Source organism: Falco naumanni, chromosome Z, assembly GCF_017639655.2.
Source record: "Falco naumanni isolate bFalNau1 chromosome Z, bFalNau1.pat, whole genome shotgun sequence".
Taxonomy (NCBI): Eukaryota; Metazoa; Chordata; class Aves; order Falconiformes; family Falconidae; genus Falco; species Falco naumanni.
The window spans coordinates 38,340,016-38,358,522 of NC_054080.1; the positions used below are offsets into that span (position 1 = coordinate 38,340,016).

The following is an 18,507-nucleotide window of genomic DNA, read 5'->3' on the forward strand; positions in this document are numbered from 1 at the left end:
TTTTTGAACAACGTTCCTCTACTAGAAATCTTCCTTGCATGTCTGCCCATTACTTTGTGACCACGTTCATCCTGCTGGAGTCGAGCAGTCTTACTGCAGACGTGACCCCCGAGTGCATTTCTACATACTGAGATCTGTACGGCTGCAGTACAGGAGAAGCCACTCTTGTGCTTGGATCCAGCTCATTTGCCATGACAACATAGTAGAGTGCCGATAAATCCACTCGGTATTCTGCTCAGGATGAAGCCAGCCCACTGCCAAGGTGGGTTGTGCTGTTTGGCTTTGTATGCACAGCCTCTCAAAAGGACTAGAGGTCACTGCTAGCTTTGGGTTGCAATGCAGACCCCTTTCTTGAGGCTTTGCATAATATGTAAGTTTTGAGTGTACCTTCAGCTGTTGGTTTCCCTGAGCTTTGAAACAGATGAGTGAAATAATGCAGCTGCCCACCTTTTATGAGAAGGCCGTTTGAGATGAGTGTGGTCTTTTCGTGCTGTGCTCAGTGAGACATGTTCGGGTTCCCCAGCAGCGGTGGGTGAAATAGCCATTCTGTTGATATCCCGCTTTTCCTAGGTGTCAGGCCAGTGCTGTTTCCTGTGAGTACTCTCTGGTGTTCCTCTTTGAGTAGCAAGTAGGCAGCTGCATTCGACTCTTCCAAGACCGATGCTGATGTGGCTGCAGAGACCTGACTGGTAGAAGAGCTGAAGGCAGTAGGACTGCTTTGGGTTAACAAGAGCAGGTCCCACATACAGCAAGCCTTGCCTGTTCAGGCTTGTGCGCACCTGCTGCAGCCTTGTCATCAGCACAAGCTTGCCTTGCCTTACAGGATTGTCGGTGCATTGGTATTTGTGGAAAAACTGTGTGATAAAACCATAGTTAGACTTGGTAACTTCCCGATTTCACAAACTGTATCTGTTTCGGGTTTTTGTTATTTTTTCTTTTTGCACTTCAGCATCACTAAATATTTTCAAGATAAGTTTTCCTTTCTAGAAGTATAAGCTAATAAAAATGTGTACTCCCCTCATGCCTCAGTTTTTAGAAATACAGCTGTACATATGTTAGGTTCAACTCTACTTTTAGTAATTCTTAAATTGTTTCATGAATTAGATTATTCAGCTTTGAGAAAGTGATTGGCTGTGAGTTGTTTTGTTGTGCCTTGTTTCTGTTTTCTAGGGCCGAAGATACCTCTATGCTGGTTCAAATTCTGGTGTGGTTCAGTCTCCAGTGGCATTCTGTGACAAGTATACCACTTGTGTTGACTGTGTTTTAGCAAGGGATCCTTACTGTGCTTGGAAACCCCTTGAAGCTTCCTGCATTGATATTTTTAAAGAAAGTGAAGTTGAAAGGTAATGCTAGTCTTTGATTACCTTACATTTACACTCAATATTGCCAATAACTGGCAATTTTTAACTGAATATTTTAAAATAGAGACTTCTTCCTATCCACCTACGTTTGCTTGTGCTGTTCTGTTAAGATGGATCTTGGTACGAAAGGATGGGCAGGCTGTAGGAGACAAGATTTGAAGTTGTAATACTTGGGCTTCCCTTTACAGGAGCTGGATTCAGAACATTGGTGGAGATGCATCTTCTTGTTCTGGTGAGTTAGTCTTTGAAGAGCTCTTTCACGTGTCTGGGTGGAGAGGTGAAAGACTTGTGTTCAGTTCAGCTTGTGTTTTTGATTATCTGGCCACTTCTTTATTTTAATAGGTATGAGATTCTGCTTCTGAATAGTTGAGCATCTCTACAGCCTGCGTGTTATCTTAAAATGTCTGTGTTTGTATACATTTCAGTGTGCAGCGCACACACCCCTGAAATGAATGGGGGTACCTCAACAGCGACTTGTGAATGAAAGCAGCATTTACCATAAGTACTTCTAGTGCAGTACTTCTAGTATCATTTCTCTGTGATACAGCATTTGACATTCTACTGTGAGCCTTGTGCTTGGTTATTGCTGCTGGATCAAATGAAATGATCATGAAAAAAAGCTGGTTTTATGGTAAGAGAGAAGGGCAGCTCAGAATGTGGTACAGAGCCACTGAAGTACCCTCCATAGTGCTCTAAGGCACATAACCACAGGTCCTTGCTATAATTTATAGCATGGGATGCTGCCACCAGATCAAGGAGATCTTAAAGAAGAGTAGTGTTACAGGACTAAGCTGCAGTAAACAAAGCTTTGATTTACTCTAGTTTTATTTCTAATTCAAGCGAAACATGGACCACTATGAGGGTGTTACTTGTTAGTTTTTTCATTAATTTATGGTGTTGCATTGTGCCGTAAGTGCTGATACTTTTTTAGAAGACTTTGTTTCACTTGAGTAACAGCAGTTTGTTCGGTTTCTTCTTCCATGTTTTGTAGTTGCAGATTTACTTAAAATGTACCAATTGCATACAAAGTGATACAAAGTTCAGCATCTTGCCTCAAACGTTGACTGACTGGTTTCAGATGCATGCTCAGTTGTGGATCAGCAAGGTCTCATCTTTTCTGGAAGTGGAGGATGTGTTAGTTTGAGGTGTCCTACCTCTTAGTCTGTCTTAATGTTTTGCATGCAGCTGTAGCTTGGTATATCACTGAGATCCTTGCATGCTGTCATCTTGGACTTGTGAGTTAATCTGAATGCTGTGATCTTTAAATTTCTGTTATAAGACTATAGCACAGTCTTGTGAAACTGTATGGATTAAAGCTAATGGAAATGATTGCTGATGCTCTGCACCTTTATTTTGGTGTTCCAGATAAAGTAAGAGAGAATTCCCTACAGCATACATTCAAGCATGGGAGCACAGCAGAACTCAAGTGTTCTCAAAAGTCCAATCTGGCACAGGTAGTTTGGAAGTTCAAAGACGATGTGCTGAGAGTGGAAAGTCCCAAGTACCGTCTGCTGGAAAAGGCACTGCTCATCTTCAATTTATCAGAAGGAGACAGTGGTGTTTACCAGTGTTTGTCAGAAGAAAAAGTGAAGAATAAGAAATTCTCCCAAGTGCTAGCTAAGCATGTTTTGGAACTGAAAAAGATCCAGCATACCACAGCAGGCCCCACCACAGCAGCTGCACCAACAGAAGGTAATAGCCGTGTGCCAAAAGTGTCAGCTGTATCAACTGAGGGGTCTACTGCTCACACCTCGACCACTCTTATGGTACCAGTCACGACAGCAAGGATAGTAACAAAGCCCATTGGCCCTGTCCTAACAAGTGCAGCCTCCAAGACAGAGCACTTCAATTCCATTCCTGACACGGTCCCAGAAAAGACGATGTTCCTCAAGTCAAACGATAACTTCCTGTTGATGTTCCTCTTCCTCTTCTTTTTTATTCTGTTCTTGTGCCTGCTCTCTTACAACTGTTACAAAGGGTACTTGCCAGGGCAGTGCTTGAAATTTCGTTCTGTCATGCTGCTTGGTAAGAAGAAAACTAAGTCAGATTTTTCTGATTGCGAGCAAAGTGTCAAGGAGACGCTGGTGGAGCAAGGCAGTGTCAGCCATCAGAGCGGGGAGCAGCTGAAGCCGGCACACGACACTGGCTACGAGACTGAGCCCGACTATGGGAACAGCCAGCTGCAGCCTGGGGATTCACAGGTGTCCCGAGAGGCCAAGGACAAGCCCTTCGATGTCAAGTGTGAGCTCAAGTATGCTGACTCAGATGCAGAGGGGGACTGAAGGACCCAATCGTTCATTTCAGTGGTGGAAATCAGCTGCAGTCCTGTGACTATTTGAGCGCAGAGAGCGGGTGTGACAGCTGAGCCATAGTGGGGATTACATGCCTGAGCTGTACAGCAAGCCAATTTGTGTTCGGATCTCGCCAGATTAGAGAAGCGGTGTACTTGTCTGCAGACCATAGCATCTTGTGTTGTACTGTCCCTTTTGTTTGTTTTTGCTAAATGGCCAGTTTCAGATCACCATTTGTTCCCAATTTTCCCCCCACCAAGCGCTTCACTCTAGTGAACAGTTACGTGCTTGTTCTTCAGCCCTGTTCTTCCATAGGATACAAGTAACTTTCTAATTCAACTGGCTTTAAAAAGTACTTCAGTCTACACATATTTTTAGCTGCCATTAAAAAAAGACCTAGTTTCATTTTAATTCCAAATTGGAAATTAAGTTTAGTTTTATCAGATTGGTAAATTATAGACTTTTGTCCAGATTGGGACATTTTTTTTCTTTGCTTCTTGTGATTATTTTTAGTTTTATGCTTTCTGTTTTGGCACACTAGGTCTCTTTTAGTTAATTGAAGTTATTTTTAACTGCTCTTTAAGTATCTTAAATGTTAAGGTATAATGGGGATATAGCATTGGCTTGATTTGTGTAAGACTCAGGGATAATCTTGTTTAAAGGCTTTTTTTCTTTGCTGCTTTCTAGAAATTTAGGTACAACAAATATCAGTACAAAACATGGAGTAAGTGGCGGAGGAGGAAGGAAATAATAGATTTAGGAATACTTTTCCTCGCTCCCCCCGTTCCCTTCCTGTCTCCCCCCTTCTGCCTCCGACTCCCACCCTTAACCAGCAAGCTGGACGTAGTCGCATTCTATTTTCTATACAAAACTGGATCTTTTGTTAAAGTGAAACAGTACAGGCAAGCAGCTGTCAGTTAGCAGTGACACAGAGAGAAGTTTTTTGCACTGTGGAAGTGAAACAGGAGTTGAGAAGAATTAACTACAATAATTCAGCTAGTGACGTGCTGGAATGGACTGTTAGGATACAGCCTGATGAGAAAATATTGCCGATTTTTTTTTTTTTTTCAGATTCAGAAATAACTCAGCTTCTTTTTGTGACAAATCTTTGCAGCGTCACCCTTTCTGGATGACACCTTGCAATCTCCTGTGCAACTGGAGACTGAAACTGGAGCTGCTCAAACAATCATTTGAACTGTTTATGTGAATCATGTCTGCAAACGTGACAGCATGCATTTCTCAGCCTGGTTCACAGCAGCACTGTTTGTCTGTAAAAGCATTTTGTGCGGTACAGTCCTGAAGAATTGTTCCTCTCACTGCATCTTTCTGTAAATACTGCTAGAAGTAGAATACATTTGAACAGTAAATAGCAGTATGCCTGGGCTGCTTTTCTGTGTTGAACTTTCATGCGAACATAATTTAGACCATCTTAGTGTAAACAGTTTATATTTTATAAGATTCAGTTTGGTTTTATTTTTCTATTTTTAATTATGTACATATAACAGAATAAATATTAAAATAAATTGTATTATATCTTGACTTTTATGAAACTTGAGACATTGACACTGCTTTCCGTATTTCAGGTACCTAGTGCTCCTTTTGGTTTCTTTTAAGGGGGAAAAACGAAAACTTTTGCTATCTGCAGCTGATTCTCTTAGCTTTAGTTGAGTGGGCTATAACCCAGGGGAGTGGGATTGGAAGGATGGAATAAGAAACGTGGGTGAAGGAGGAAAGCACTCTTCTCTAGGGGCCTAGGGACACTTCCTATTAATACCCTCCTAAAATTCATTTGTCTTTTTGCATTGTTTATTCAGTGTGTGATGTATTTCTTACAACTTTTTTCCTTAGTACCCTTTCTTTTTTTCTTTTCTGTCCTCTTCTGTCACACAGCCTCATCTCCTATACCTTTCCCTCCTACTGGTACCTCCTTTTTGTCCTGTGTGGGAAGTGATTCACCTCCTTCACCCACCAGTACCCAGCCTGATGTTTGGTCTAGCACAGACCCTGTAAAGGTCATGTTGTTGCCACCTTTCCTAAGTGACCAGGCACAGCATGTTAGTGTCCGGGGACCCTTTCACCTCTTCTGTCAAGCCACAGGTAAGTTGGAGGACACCTGTATAAACAAGCATTTTCTGCATTAGAGGTTTAGATATGTCCCCATGTTTTCCTTTTTTGCTGTCTTAAAAAAAAGAAGAGAGAGAGAAAGAAAGACTATTTTAGGATGTATTGTCAGCATGCTGTTACCAAGAATCTGGCACTGTGAATACTGTACTGTAAAATGCAGGCTCTGATTTAGCAGCCTACTTTAGCGTATTAATAGTCAATTGATTTTAATAGACTCCCGTGCATGCTGAAGGAGTTCACTGAGTCGTGGTTGCATAAGGCTGTTTAAATATTTTCACTGCCAGTATGTATGCCACTTAAAAAATACACTTCTGTTGGATTTTAATTTAGTGTCTGTTCCGGACCATGTCAGTTACTCCTTTTTAGCCCTAACTTGTTTCAAGTGGTAAAGTACTTGCAGTAATGACAAATTATGAAGAATATATTATCTGATGTGTACAGGAAAAGGACAAAGCTATTTTTTCTATAGAATTCCAGCATTTGTCAGCTTTTGTTCAGATAGTAGTTTCCTGTTTAAGATGAGTGAGATTTAATGGATCTAAACAGGTCTTCAGATGTAACCTTTTTCCTTAAAAGAACAGATTACAGATACGGATTACTAAGTAGTATTGTTTCATATTGGTCTTTCTCTAGTAAGTGTGTATGAGTGTTACATACACTCGGATCAAAATGCATTAATCTTTATATTACAGTAGGTCTAAAAAGAACAGAATTGTAGAATCATGTAGTTTAGAAAAGACCTTTCAGCCGTAATTTGTTCACTGTTGCTATACACAATTCAGAAACTTTTTGTTGTTCACCATGAAAAAAATTGTAGTAATAGCATAAATAGCACAAAGGATTTAAACAGCCTGATAATAGTGCTACAGATCTGGAATTTATTTTAAAATTACTTTTTTCATCTGCAATATCTGATTTAACATGGCACTCGTGCTGGTTTTTAAAAGTAATTGAAATTGCCTTGGCATTGAGACTTCAAAGATGGAGCGGAGTCCTAAGGTTCGACTGTGGAATTCAATCCTGAGGTGGTGGGGATGAATAGTGGAAGCTGTAACAAGAATCAGACATCCAAGAGATGCAGTGATGGCTCAGGCACAGGCAAAATGAGTGAGCTGTGGAGGCATTTCTGACTTCTCTCAGAAAGCAGTGAAGGACTGGACTTCGTGTTAATGGGTGGGGGATTTACTGCCTTTGTGAAATGACATTTGGCTGATACATCCGTCACACTCTTCTCTTACCCAGAATTACAACTTCATTCCATTGATCTTTTTAGAAAACCTGACAAATGCAAACCAGCCTACCAAACTGATGCAGGTCTTCTGTATCTTTCTGGGATCTGCATGGGAGGATATATGACTCTTTTGTGGGGGAGGTGGGGATGGGGCTAAGCAAATGCTTTTACTAGGAGGGAATTTGTTCACATTCCTCAAATATCTGTTGATATTTATATAAACGTACCCGTAATGGAATCTTACTTCCCTCAGCGATGAATATAAGGTAAAACGTGTTTGCAAGGGGCAGAAGGGTTAAATGGGACTGACAAGAGTTAAATGCCATACCTGGTCTTCTTCGTAAAGGATAAGGTATCAGCAAATGTGTGATGCAAATAAATAGACTGCCACATCATTCAGGCAAAAACCTGGAGCTCATTTTTAATTAAGTTTCTAATGTTATTTTTATGAGAATTACTGAATCTCTTCCTTGTTTTTTTAAAATTGTAAATGTCTGTTTCAAGCTGTCTGGAAACTCAGCAGGAGTAGGTGAGTTCTGTTACTCATTTCTTAGTCATCCCACATGTTTTGACCTGAAAGCTCACCCAAGGATAATACTTTACAACCTTGTAGCAGGCTCATTGCAACAACCTTAAAGTGGGTACAGCACCAACAGCCACTTTTGTCACCTATTGTGTGATGGTGTTTTTTTTTTTAAATGAGCTTTTCAAGAATGGAGTAGTACTGCCCTTCGTGAAAAGGACAGAATAAATCCTTCACAAACTGCCTCCCAGTTCCTCTCTCTACTCCCCTGAATTGTGTCACATCTTCACATTTTTTCAAAGATGTGTCTGCTAGATACACTCTCGAGCAAATGCTAGGTTTCCTGTAGAATTTATCTAATAGAACTTTTCTCTCCCATTACAGACTTTAAATCCTTTAAAGACATTTGAGGCAGGCTTCAAATAAGTTGAACAAAATACTGCACCATTTGGTGCAGGGGAGAGGTGGTGAGTTAGCGATGTATGCACCTGCTTTATAATTTCTCTGGTCTGGTCTGTTGCATTTGGATATAATGGAAACACCTTTTCTAGCAGTTCTCATTCTGCTTAAAAATGTTTTACTGCTACCTGCTCCACCACCTGTAGACTAGTTTATTCTTGATCTTAACTTTACAGATGAGTGACATACTAGAGTGTCCCGAGTATGCTGAGCAACGATTTAAATCCATTTATAATCAGGAACAGTGTAAAACATTATGCTTTATTTGTGTTTCTGGCCTGCAGTCAGACTCCCTGTGTCCATGGTGTCAGTAAGTCTTAACGTCCTCCCTTAGTCTGTCTGAAGCTGGAGCTTTTCCATAATGGTTTCTTAATTTTCAGTCTCATTAAATTAATCCTGGAAGTGAACATGATAGTTCTGCAAACTCAGAAATCCTTTTCAAAAGAGTTATTTCATGGGGATATGAAGATGGGTGTTAATGCCCATGTACAATGGCTGTTCCCTGTGGTTATGCTATTCTGAAGACAGTGCCAGAAGGCTTCCCACATGGAAAAGATCCACAGCTTGCAGGAGTCAGAATTGCACATGATTCACTACAGTTTTTCTCTCTGGCGAAGCTTGAAGTTGCACTGATGCAGAAGGGTGGGGAAAACATGATGCACCGCTCTTCAGTAGTCACTGCAGCACACTGAGTAAAGTCTGGACAGAGCGTCTGCAGAGTTATGTCTGAACCAGACATTGCCCGAGGCTGTGCCCAGATGTTGAGGGTTGGCTGTACTGGTGTCACCAAGTACTGGTGGAGCACGGGTCTCGGGAGTGGGGCTCAAAAGTCCCCATACCCCAAGGGTGTGCCCAATTCGACCCTGGGAAGAGGAGCTTGTCTGTTGGAGACTGATTTACCCAGGGAAATGAGGAAGGTTTTTCACTGGGACTGGCTTCATAAGTCATTCTTGGGTGAGATTTTTCAGATTAATTGCATCCCCAGTGATGCCCTGCGGTGGTCTGGTTGGCTAACCTGGTTCCGTGCCTTCAGAGCTCAGCTGGAGCGGCACAGGTGTGTGCAGCACCCGGAGTGGATGGAGCATGCCTGCGCCCGAAGGGGCAGTGCATTACAGCATGTCAATCTATTAAAATGGAGTTTACTTCAGTTGTTACTTTGTTGTACTCTTACCAGAACAGAAATATCACATAGCAATTTTCCATGGACACACACAACTGGTTCTGTAACCAGCTGCAGTTTTCCAGCTCTTTTTTTTTTTTTTCTTTTTGTGAACTGTTGTACAAAATAGCCCCCAGAACACCTCTTCCTGCCTTTGTTACTGAGGGTTTCTTAATAATTATGCCAGTGGACAGATACATAATTTGGTTTTGGAACCCAAAAATAGTTTAAGTGGTAGCCTAGAAATTAAAAGTCTCCATCTCCCAGGACAATTCCGTCCACTGCACAAATATTTTATAACTTTCTAAATTTTTTTATTTTTATGCAGTATTTACATGGTGATGCTTTGTTGAAGCAGTACCCTTGACTTTAATCTGTGTGGTTGCATAGTAATGTAAGTGGTAGTTTTATCTTCATCCTCATGGGAATGCTAAGTTTGTACCTTGTTAAACATTTACATATCCCACTTAACGAATTAGCTTCTCCGCAGACCTTTGGTGTTTCACCATATGCTGTCTGCCTACTGTAGCATCTTTGGCTACAGTAATCTGATAGTAGCTGTTAATTTGCAATTTTGCAGTTTTGTATCACTTCTTTCAGTGATTTCTGCACTGACTGAATATTCATCACTTAAAGGCATCTTGGTACAACAAAACCATTCCTTTACACAGATCTCTGACATGACACCTGCCTTTCATTATTTGAGATGCATATAGAAGATAAATTGAAAAATTGTTTCTTTAATATAGTAGGTTATAAAATCACATAAATACTGCAGACCCATTTTGCATAAAAATCAGAGACATAAAAGTATCCTCATAATTTAATGGCCATATCTTAGGGCTACAGTTATCTTACTAGAACATTGGCACTTCTTTTTTCAGACATCAGGGCCTGCTGCGGCACCCTTACATCTAACTCTGTATGCAAAACCAGCAGCATTAAACACCTTTAAGTGTTGGTGTTATTCTGGCTATGATGGCTTCCTCCATGGTGACTTCTGTAAGACAACTGAAGATTAATTTCTGTAAGGACTGTGACATGGATGATGCATTCTTGAATTCTGGCATCAACAGCACATTTTGAAAAATTTCTGTAGAACTTCCTTCTGCTGTGCACTTCTATATGTAAAGGCTATAGTCAAGCTAAGAAATAGGTGGAAAGGTGTGCAGAAAATAATACTTTGGTTTTTAGACTATATTATTTTCTTGTAAGGACTAGAATAAGCTCAGTATAAACATAACTTAAGCATAAGGCACATCAAGTTAAAAAAAGGTGAGAATTAGGAAAAGTTGAGACTAAGAGTGTCTTACTAATTCTTCCTCAAAAGATTTTATATTCTTTTTTTCTGCTGAACAGAACCTTACCTTGCAGTGTGCAGCTGACCGCATTCATACAGGTTTTTCCTGTGCAGTGAATAAGAGGTGCAGTTGGGAAAACTTTACCTGTGTGACTTTTGATAATCAATAAATGCTTAAAATGTAAGAGACACCAAAATATTTTTCTCCCATTAAGAAATCAGTCCAGTTAGGACTAGTAATTGTAGCCTGCAAATAATTATTACTGTTGTAACATGCTTAAAACATTTCAAACTGCGTGCATGTTTGGTGTATCCCATATATACCAGTAGGTAAGTGTTCTTGTACACTCATTGGTAAATTTTACCACCTACATCATATGTCAGCAGAGGGCTTAGGTAAATTAAGCCCATTGCATCATTTTAAAAGCTTTTGATTGGTATCTGAATGGTTTGAATAAGCTATCCTTTTGAGAAAATTTGTCAAAAAGTCTCCCCTGAGCCCACGGGAAAGAGCCAGTTACCCCTGTGAAGGAGGAGCACCTCTGTGAAGCTGCAGCTTTGCTGCTCAGTTGTAGTTCAGCTCTTCAGCTTCTGGAATCGGGTGTTGCTCAGGCCGATGTCACCACAAAACAGGAAGTATTCACCATTTGAACTTATGCGATTATGGGGGGGGACTAGAAGGGTACAAGGAAAAGAGGTATTACAGAATCCATGGCAGCTTTTATAGTATGACTAGGTGCGTATAAAAGGAGTTTTCCTTCACGCTGGGGTCTTTGAGATCCCAAAGTAACTTATTACTTTCAGCATGTGTCTTCTTTCAGGAGAGGGATTTCACTTGGGTGGGTATTTGCTTCCATGTATCATTTGCTTAGGTTTTACTTGACCTCCCAGCTTAGCCTACCTTCTTTTGCAATTCAGCATTAATATTTAAACTTTTTCTCTTTGCAGATACGCAACTCTGAATCAGTAATGTCTCAGCCTGGAGTCATACACTGGTACTAACTCCTAAACGTTGGCTATGATTAAGAAGCTGTATTTCCCACTCCTGCCTACAGATATGTGATGGTTTTGGAGTGGTGTCTGAGTCTCTGGAGCATAATCACAACTTTATGCTCTTTTTCCCCAGAAATTCTTGTTGTTGCTAACCCCACCAGCCCAGTTTTCAAAGTGACTACATGTGCACTTTGTTTTTCTTGTCTTTCCCGTGAGAGCTACAACCTGTAAACTTCTAATAATTAATCCCTCAGTGTGATGGCTGATTAACTGGGTAATGATTTGGAACACAGTTGTCACTTTTTTTAATTTCAGCAGAAACTGCTTACCAGAGCTGCTTCAACGTGTTTGTTGTGTGTGTTGTCCCCTCAGTGGAGATGACGATCTCATTTCTGTCTCTTCCAGTCATCTTCCTGCTAGACTGGCCTAACAAGTGAAGGAGCAAAAAGCAGTACCTTGCGCTCTCCGGAGAGCAGGCGTGATTTCTGGACAGCATGCTAAAATATGCTCTCCAGTTTTCTTGATTTTATTTTAAAACTTCACGTAGTAGCCTCGCTAGCTGGTAGGAGGGCCAAAAATAAGTAAGCAAACTCAAACTGGAAGCACTTTTTTTGTTTTTCTGCCAGTCCTTAGTTCTAGCTTGCTAGTACTTAATTATTCTTAATGGGTTGCAATTGCAAAATCTTTTTTTGGACTTGCTCAGAGACTAGCTAAATAAATTCTGTTCATGCTGGGAAATGTGGACAGTTATGAATTGCATTTCCACCTCATAGGCAAGTCAGCCATTTTCCCAATCTGCTTTTAAATTCCATTCTGTGAAGGCAATGCTGTGCCCTACGTCAGCCTGCATAGGCTGTGCATCACCTCGCTGCCAGTGGGCTAAGATACTTCCAGCTTTCGCATGGTTCACAGACCCGTAATTTAACAAAGGCATCAGGTTTTTGGAGGAGTATGTTATGCGTTCTTCAGTATGAATTACTTGGTGTTTGAAGTAACGTTCTTTGTTGGCATTTCAGAGAGGTCTGATTTTCTTGGTCTGCCCCTACTTTAAAGCAAAACCAAACCAACCACCAATAAACAAAACCAAAAAACCCATGTTATCAGAGGGCTACCTACTTTGTACACTATTTTCAGAAAACTGCAAAGATGTTTACCTCAATTTAAAGATTCTTTCTTTCCCCACTTTTCCAATCTGTTTCCCTCCTGATTGCTTCATTTACTACTTATTTTCCTAGCTTGTCAGCAACAGTGATTTAGACTTCTACAACTCAGTGTCCAGCCTTAAATTTAACTTTCATTCAAGTACAGGGTTGTGCTGGTGGTAGTTTACCATATTAAAGATTGACTGACCTTCTTCTACGCTAATTTTGGTCTCTGACTTAAAATATAATCTTTCTGCACCCAAATTACAGTCTTTAAAAATTAATCTCTGCCCCCTGGATGACAGCTTCCAATATGATCTTGGTTTTCTGAAATTTGGGATGTTTAGTTCAGTAGCATTCAGTACAAGCCAAAGCTGCAAGCTGGATAGCACACGTTAAATCCAGATGCCACTTTTTAATTTAATTTTTTTTTTTTAATCTGCTGCATGTTCTGAGCTGTGGAGAGAGTTTCGGTGTATATTGGAGAATACAGGGGAGGTTTTCCCAGACCTAAACTTCCCGTCACTGTGGATAAGCCTCTGGTAGCAGTTCTATGTCAAGGTTACAGGAATTTGTAAATAAGACTTTTTGTCACCATGCTAGAGTACCTGTCAGTTATCTTCAGTGGATTTCAAATGCCCTGTCAACTTTACCCAGCTCACCTCCCTCTGTCTTGAAGTGTTCTCTAAGTAATTCATAAGAAAGCTGTGTTTTAATGTTACCCTTCAAACACTGTAAAAAATGAGGAAAACCCAATTAATAATGGGGTAGCACTTCTGCATAGCTCACTATATGGCTTCATTCGGTGGTTTGTGAACCCTCTACACAGCTCTGCAAGCTGCAGCATTTGGCAAAAGGAACTAGCTTGGTCTGTTCCTGCCCTCCTCCCCCACTCCAGCCTTTGTCAGTGAGCTCTACTTAATCCATAATGTCTTGCTTTTTATCTCCAAGCTTTCTTGAAAGCTGCATCTCTATCAGGATTTGATGTGTATATGGCAAACGCTTAATTTGGTACAGTTCAGCCAGGCGCATTAGCATGCTGCTCTGAATAGGTGGCTGCATACTCCAGTTCTTTAAGTCTGGTTTTATTTATTTATTTTAACCTAAAACAGAATTTGTAGCAGTGATTCAGGGATTACAATTAGACTGTGGTAGAAGTTTACAGGCAGCTGCAGTGCTTTACGTTTTTAATGCTATCTACAGCTGCTGAAACTTTACCTTGTGGAAAATCTTGAGGCAAAACCACCTGGGTATTAAATGAATGGTTTGTGCAAGTCTGCCTGACTTGACATAGGTCAGAAAATCCATTTTGCCAGCAGAAACTACCTGGACGGTACCTGGGCTGTTACTCCCTGGGCAGTACCATTTTGCTCAAAGTGCTGAAAGCAGAGAAAATGACACCTATATGAAAAAGTAGCAAATACTTCCTCAGACACTGGAAATTATGAAGGGCTTATACACAGAAAAGGGGTAGGGCAGACAGTGCAGCAAGGTGGGTTTTTTTATTTTTTTATTTTAACAATTCTTAACCCTTCCCCTTCTAAAAGTGTTACGGTGGTGAAATTGAAGCAAAGTTTTCAAAGTTAACTGTCTGAAATACCTTTCATGTTGCTAAAACATAGCTACTTATATACCTAGACTGATGTGCTGTTGAATTCTCTGCTCGAGTATTCATTTAATGACTTTTTAAAATTTTTTTTCACGCATTCTTAAAACGGATGGCGAAGTAAGTAGATCAAATGCCTTAGAACTTAATTTTAAAAGTTTGCACTAGGCATGTAATTAATTTGTATTACAGTAACAACAGCAAGTGCAGAGTGTATGTTCATAGTAGTTCACTTTATCATCAAAAAATATTTTCTAACCGTTACATCTGAGTCTGAAATTGTCACCCTAGAGCTGTAGAAATCTTGCATTTGATAACTGTGATTCAGTTTTTGCAGATGAAACTGTTTCACAGTGTGTTTTTATTATTGCTCAATACTGAAAAGGAAAGCGAAGTACAAAGTAATAGCACAGTGCCTGGAAACTGGGGATAAACTGCAGTGAGACGTGAAGACCAGTAAAAACCCTGACTGGTGCTTGACCCTAGGTTTTGCTGTGGGCTGACTTGTATGAGTGGGGATGAGTGTCTCTCTGTGGGGATTTCCAGTGCTTCTGACCGCACAGAAAACAAAGGTAAGGTAACAGCCCAGTTGCAACTTCTTGAAGGGCTGACGTGAAACAACACAGCTTGCAAAATTTCGCATGTAAGGAAATGCTTGGATTTTAGTCTTTTGGTGAAACCTGTGTCTAAACTGAGCTTTTGGCAGATTTCCAGAGTGATTGTGATCTTTACCACCAGAAAATAAACCAGGTTCTCTGATGTGAACAGTAACATTTGAAGTAAGTTTAGGGAAGCCTCCTGCGCTGAACATGCCACTTCCTCCCATGGCCCTAAAATGGATGGCATTTTTCAAGCTTAGGGTTTTAGTTAATGGCCCTATTCCCATGTGTTAAGGCTTGAACTACTGCAAATAAAACTCAAGCACCTGGCTTTTAACTTTACAATGCTGGAGCAGTAACTCTTCTATGCTTGGAGAAGTTCCTCCTGAGGCTTGTGCCGCAGCACTCCCTCTTACTGATCTCCACTGCAGTCAAGTTGGTCATAACGTCGGCCTGACCTCTGCGAACAGCATCTCTTAATTCCATTTATGTATTGATGCTGTGTGAGATTTGAGGCATCTGTTACAAATTATAATCGAGTGTTTTTGAAGATAGGTTTCTACTTCTTCAAAGCCTTTTCTTTTTAAGATTTCTATCTTTCTGCTGTGCTTGTTTACTTAACTGTTCCTCCCACTTGTCCAAATTCCAAATTCAGCATTATCTTACTGAAATAATTTATTCCTGGTTCCAGACTTCCCATGATTTTAGCAACATATAAACTATCTGCTGTTAATTGTAGAGTAAGTACGATCATCAAACTTTGAGTGTGTGCACTAGGCTGTTTTCAGTTCAGCATATGCTTGCCCTCTTGACTTTGTCAGAGCTGTTGTCAGTCCTTAAGAGAGATTGTGTCACTTCCCTACCTCCCTCTTTCCCTCAGAAATAAACCCTACCAGGCTTTAACTAGATCACATTCTCTATCATTCACCCTTACTACTAATTTCTGTCTCTGCATTTGTAGTGTATTAGTTTCATTTCCAAATGAACTTAACATATGCTGAGGAAGTGCACAGATCTAAAGACTACCTTCTTTTTTTTGTCTGCCTGCATAATTAGCTAAAATGTAGTTGATTTTCAGTACACTAGCTTAGAATCAGATCTTTTCCTAAAGAAAAATGCCACACGGATTTGCAATCAAAAACGCTCATAGTAAAAACCGACTTCTGTAGTAGGTAACCTGTTCTCTCAAGAAATACTTACAAAAATAATTTGTTTTCTTTTTACCCCAAATTTCCCTTTATGTATTCTCTTCCTAAGGTTAGTCTGGATCCTAGGCCCTAAGGGAGAAACAGGCATGCTTTGAACATCAGAATTACTGCAAAGTTCTTAGCTTGGCCCACACGTCTTTTAAATGAAAAGGCTCTGATACTGCCAAATACACTTCAGCCAACCTTGCTAATTTTCTGGGAACAGCTGTTCTGGTCTTTGGGCTACTGTCAATCTCTGATTTATTCAAATTCTGTCCTCACAGGGTAAGACGAATAACGGCAATGAGACTGGCTAAGAGATTAGATTGCTCTTTGTTGTTGATCCAAGCTTCTCCCAAGTTCTGTCTTGCCTAATTGCCTGCTGTGACTAATGATTCTGTGCTTTTTCCAATTCTGCTTCTTTCACTATTAGTTCCAGCATCTTTGACACACAGAGTTCTTGAACTTTTTCCCTCCTGGCCTTTATTTCAGATTTTGCAAGGCATGTCTCAGATGGGTTCAGCTTCATACCAGAAGCTAGCTTGCTCAGCAGCAGGCAGTGTGGCCTAGCTCTACAGGAAATCACATAGGGAGAGTGCTGGTGTTCAGCATCAGCTGTGTCATGTTTGTGGGGTAAATTCCCCCTTGTGAGAATAAAGACAGAATTCCTTTACATGTATAAACTAATTTACAACTTTGGCTTGAACCTCAATTACCAGTGCTAGGTCCTTTTTCACCCCAGGTTTCTGGAATTTCAGCTGAAGAAACCTAAGAAACATTACAATCAACCACTTAGGCTTTTGAGCCTAATCTTGAGGTCTTAGGCTTTTGTTTAGTTGTCAAAGACTCATTTTGTATTTTCTTGGAAAATAAGCTGACTGATGTACCTACAGGTCCGGGTGGCTCCTACTTTGTCTGGAAGAAGAATGGACAGAAGATGAAGGCATGCATCACTGAGCAATCTCATATGCTGTTTGCTGGCAGAGTGCATATTCTGAGTTGGGTGAAAGATTCAGTATCAGAAGATACAGAATATAAATGTTCATTAATCTCAAAAGCTGGGAACACAACATCGGAAGTGCTCATCACAGTGGAAGATAAAGGTAGGCTGGTTTTGAATGTATGCCGTGTCTGGCCTGACTCTGACAATCAGTACAGCTCTGTGGCTTTCACCCGTAAAACATGTGCATATCTGAAGAATGGTAACTCTTGCTTATTGAATGGGTATCCACTTCAGTTGTTTATGGAAAGGTAAAAGGTTTTAGAGCCACAAAAATTCCTTTCTCCATCTCCTCCCAAAAGGACTAATCTTCAAATCAGCAGTTATGGTCTTAGAAATGAAAGAAAAACTGCTAAACTAATGGAGACACGTTGGAAGTCAGAAGAGTACTAAAGATGTAAAAACAGGTACTCTGCCAGAACTCTGCAGGGTAATGTAGAAAAATTCTTCAATGCCAAGGAAGTGCGATGGTAAAGAGAAACACTCACCACCCAGAATTTTTTTAAATCAGATGATTTGCAGACCACCTGTAGTTGGGCAGGCACAGTTCCCACCCTAACAGGAGGTCAGTTAGCCAACTTCAGCAGCTGTGCAAGATCTTCAGGTAGCCCCAGCTGACCAATGCAACGTGAGCATCATCTGCAACTAGCTTTTGAGAATTTATCCTGGCCTGGAGAAGGTCTTAATAGTCTTTAACAAGACAGCAGTAAAAAGAAAGATGATAACAGTATGCATTTTCTTGGCAGGGTGAAGGAAAAATTAATTAGCTGGTTAGTAACAAACATGAATTTGTCAGGAACAGCTCAACCCTTCTCCTGTCAGTGTCAGAGAAAATCAGTAGTAGTTACACAAGTTCTCTTGCCATAGCCAGTTACTTTGAATTCTGTCTCAGATGCAGAATGAAGAGCATCTCAATGAACCTACTGTAAATGTGTAAGAGGGAAGCATTCACTACTCCAAGAGCATTACACACTGTTGCTAGTGTCCTGAAGATAGAGAAAATATTACAGTGGTGGATGTTACCACCAGTGTTACATTCTGCCAGTTTTTCTTGCAGACAGAACTAGAATTCTATGAAGATGTATAGCCCCTTCTTAAGTTCTCAATGGAATGAGGAACCATTAACTATGTAACATTACAGAGAAATGGGGAAATTACAAATGGGACATAGTCAGTTGTATCTCATCATTCTTCTCCCCAGACTTGGTATGATCTAACTGGAGCATTCCTGTACTTCATAGGCGGGTTGAACTCTTAACTTGTAAGTTGTACTTTCTAGATCTTGAATCACACGTAAAGGCGCTGCATCTGTTTATCTGGAGGCTATAAAGTCTGCTGCAGAGGGGAAGAAACATGACCAATTGAATAGAACTTATTTCCAAGTAACATGAGAGGATGTAGAGCAAAATGAAGGACAAGACGGTGGCTTTAGTTCCTTCTAACCCAATGCTACACAGGAAGTACTGTAACTGAACAGATAACCAATTTACTTCATTATGTAGTTCTGTAATCACCCCTTGTACAATTCTCAG

At 40.5% G+C, this 18,507-nt stretch overlaps 1 protein-coding gene across 6 annotated transcripts in view; it reads left to right on the forward strand.

Moving 5' to 3' along the window:
• SEMA4D (semaphorin 4D) overlaps window positions 1-18,507 on the forward strand; it is a 99,593-nt gene that overhangs the window by 77,351 nt on the left and 3,735 nt on the right. For 4 of the 6 annotated variants that reach the window (XM_040580738.1, XM_040580741.1, XM_040580739.1 and 1 more), the window contains exons 14-16: window positions 1,171-1,343; window positions 1,550-1,593; window positions 2,727-5,202. In XM_040580738.1, the coding sequence (XP_040436672.1) occupies window positions 1,171-1,343; window positions 1,550-1,593; window positions 2,727-3,643 (1,134 nt within the window). In that variant the 3' untranslated portion in view covers window positions 3,644-5,202. Of the gene's footprint in view, window positions 1-1,170; window positions 1,344-1,549; window positions 1,594-2,726; window positions 5,203-16,868; window positions 17,079-18,507 lie in introns of those variants that run through there. The other 2 variants (XM_040580742.1, XM_040580744.1) reach the window with 1 other exon arrangement.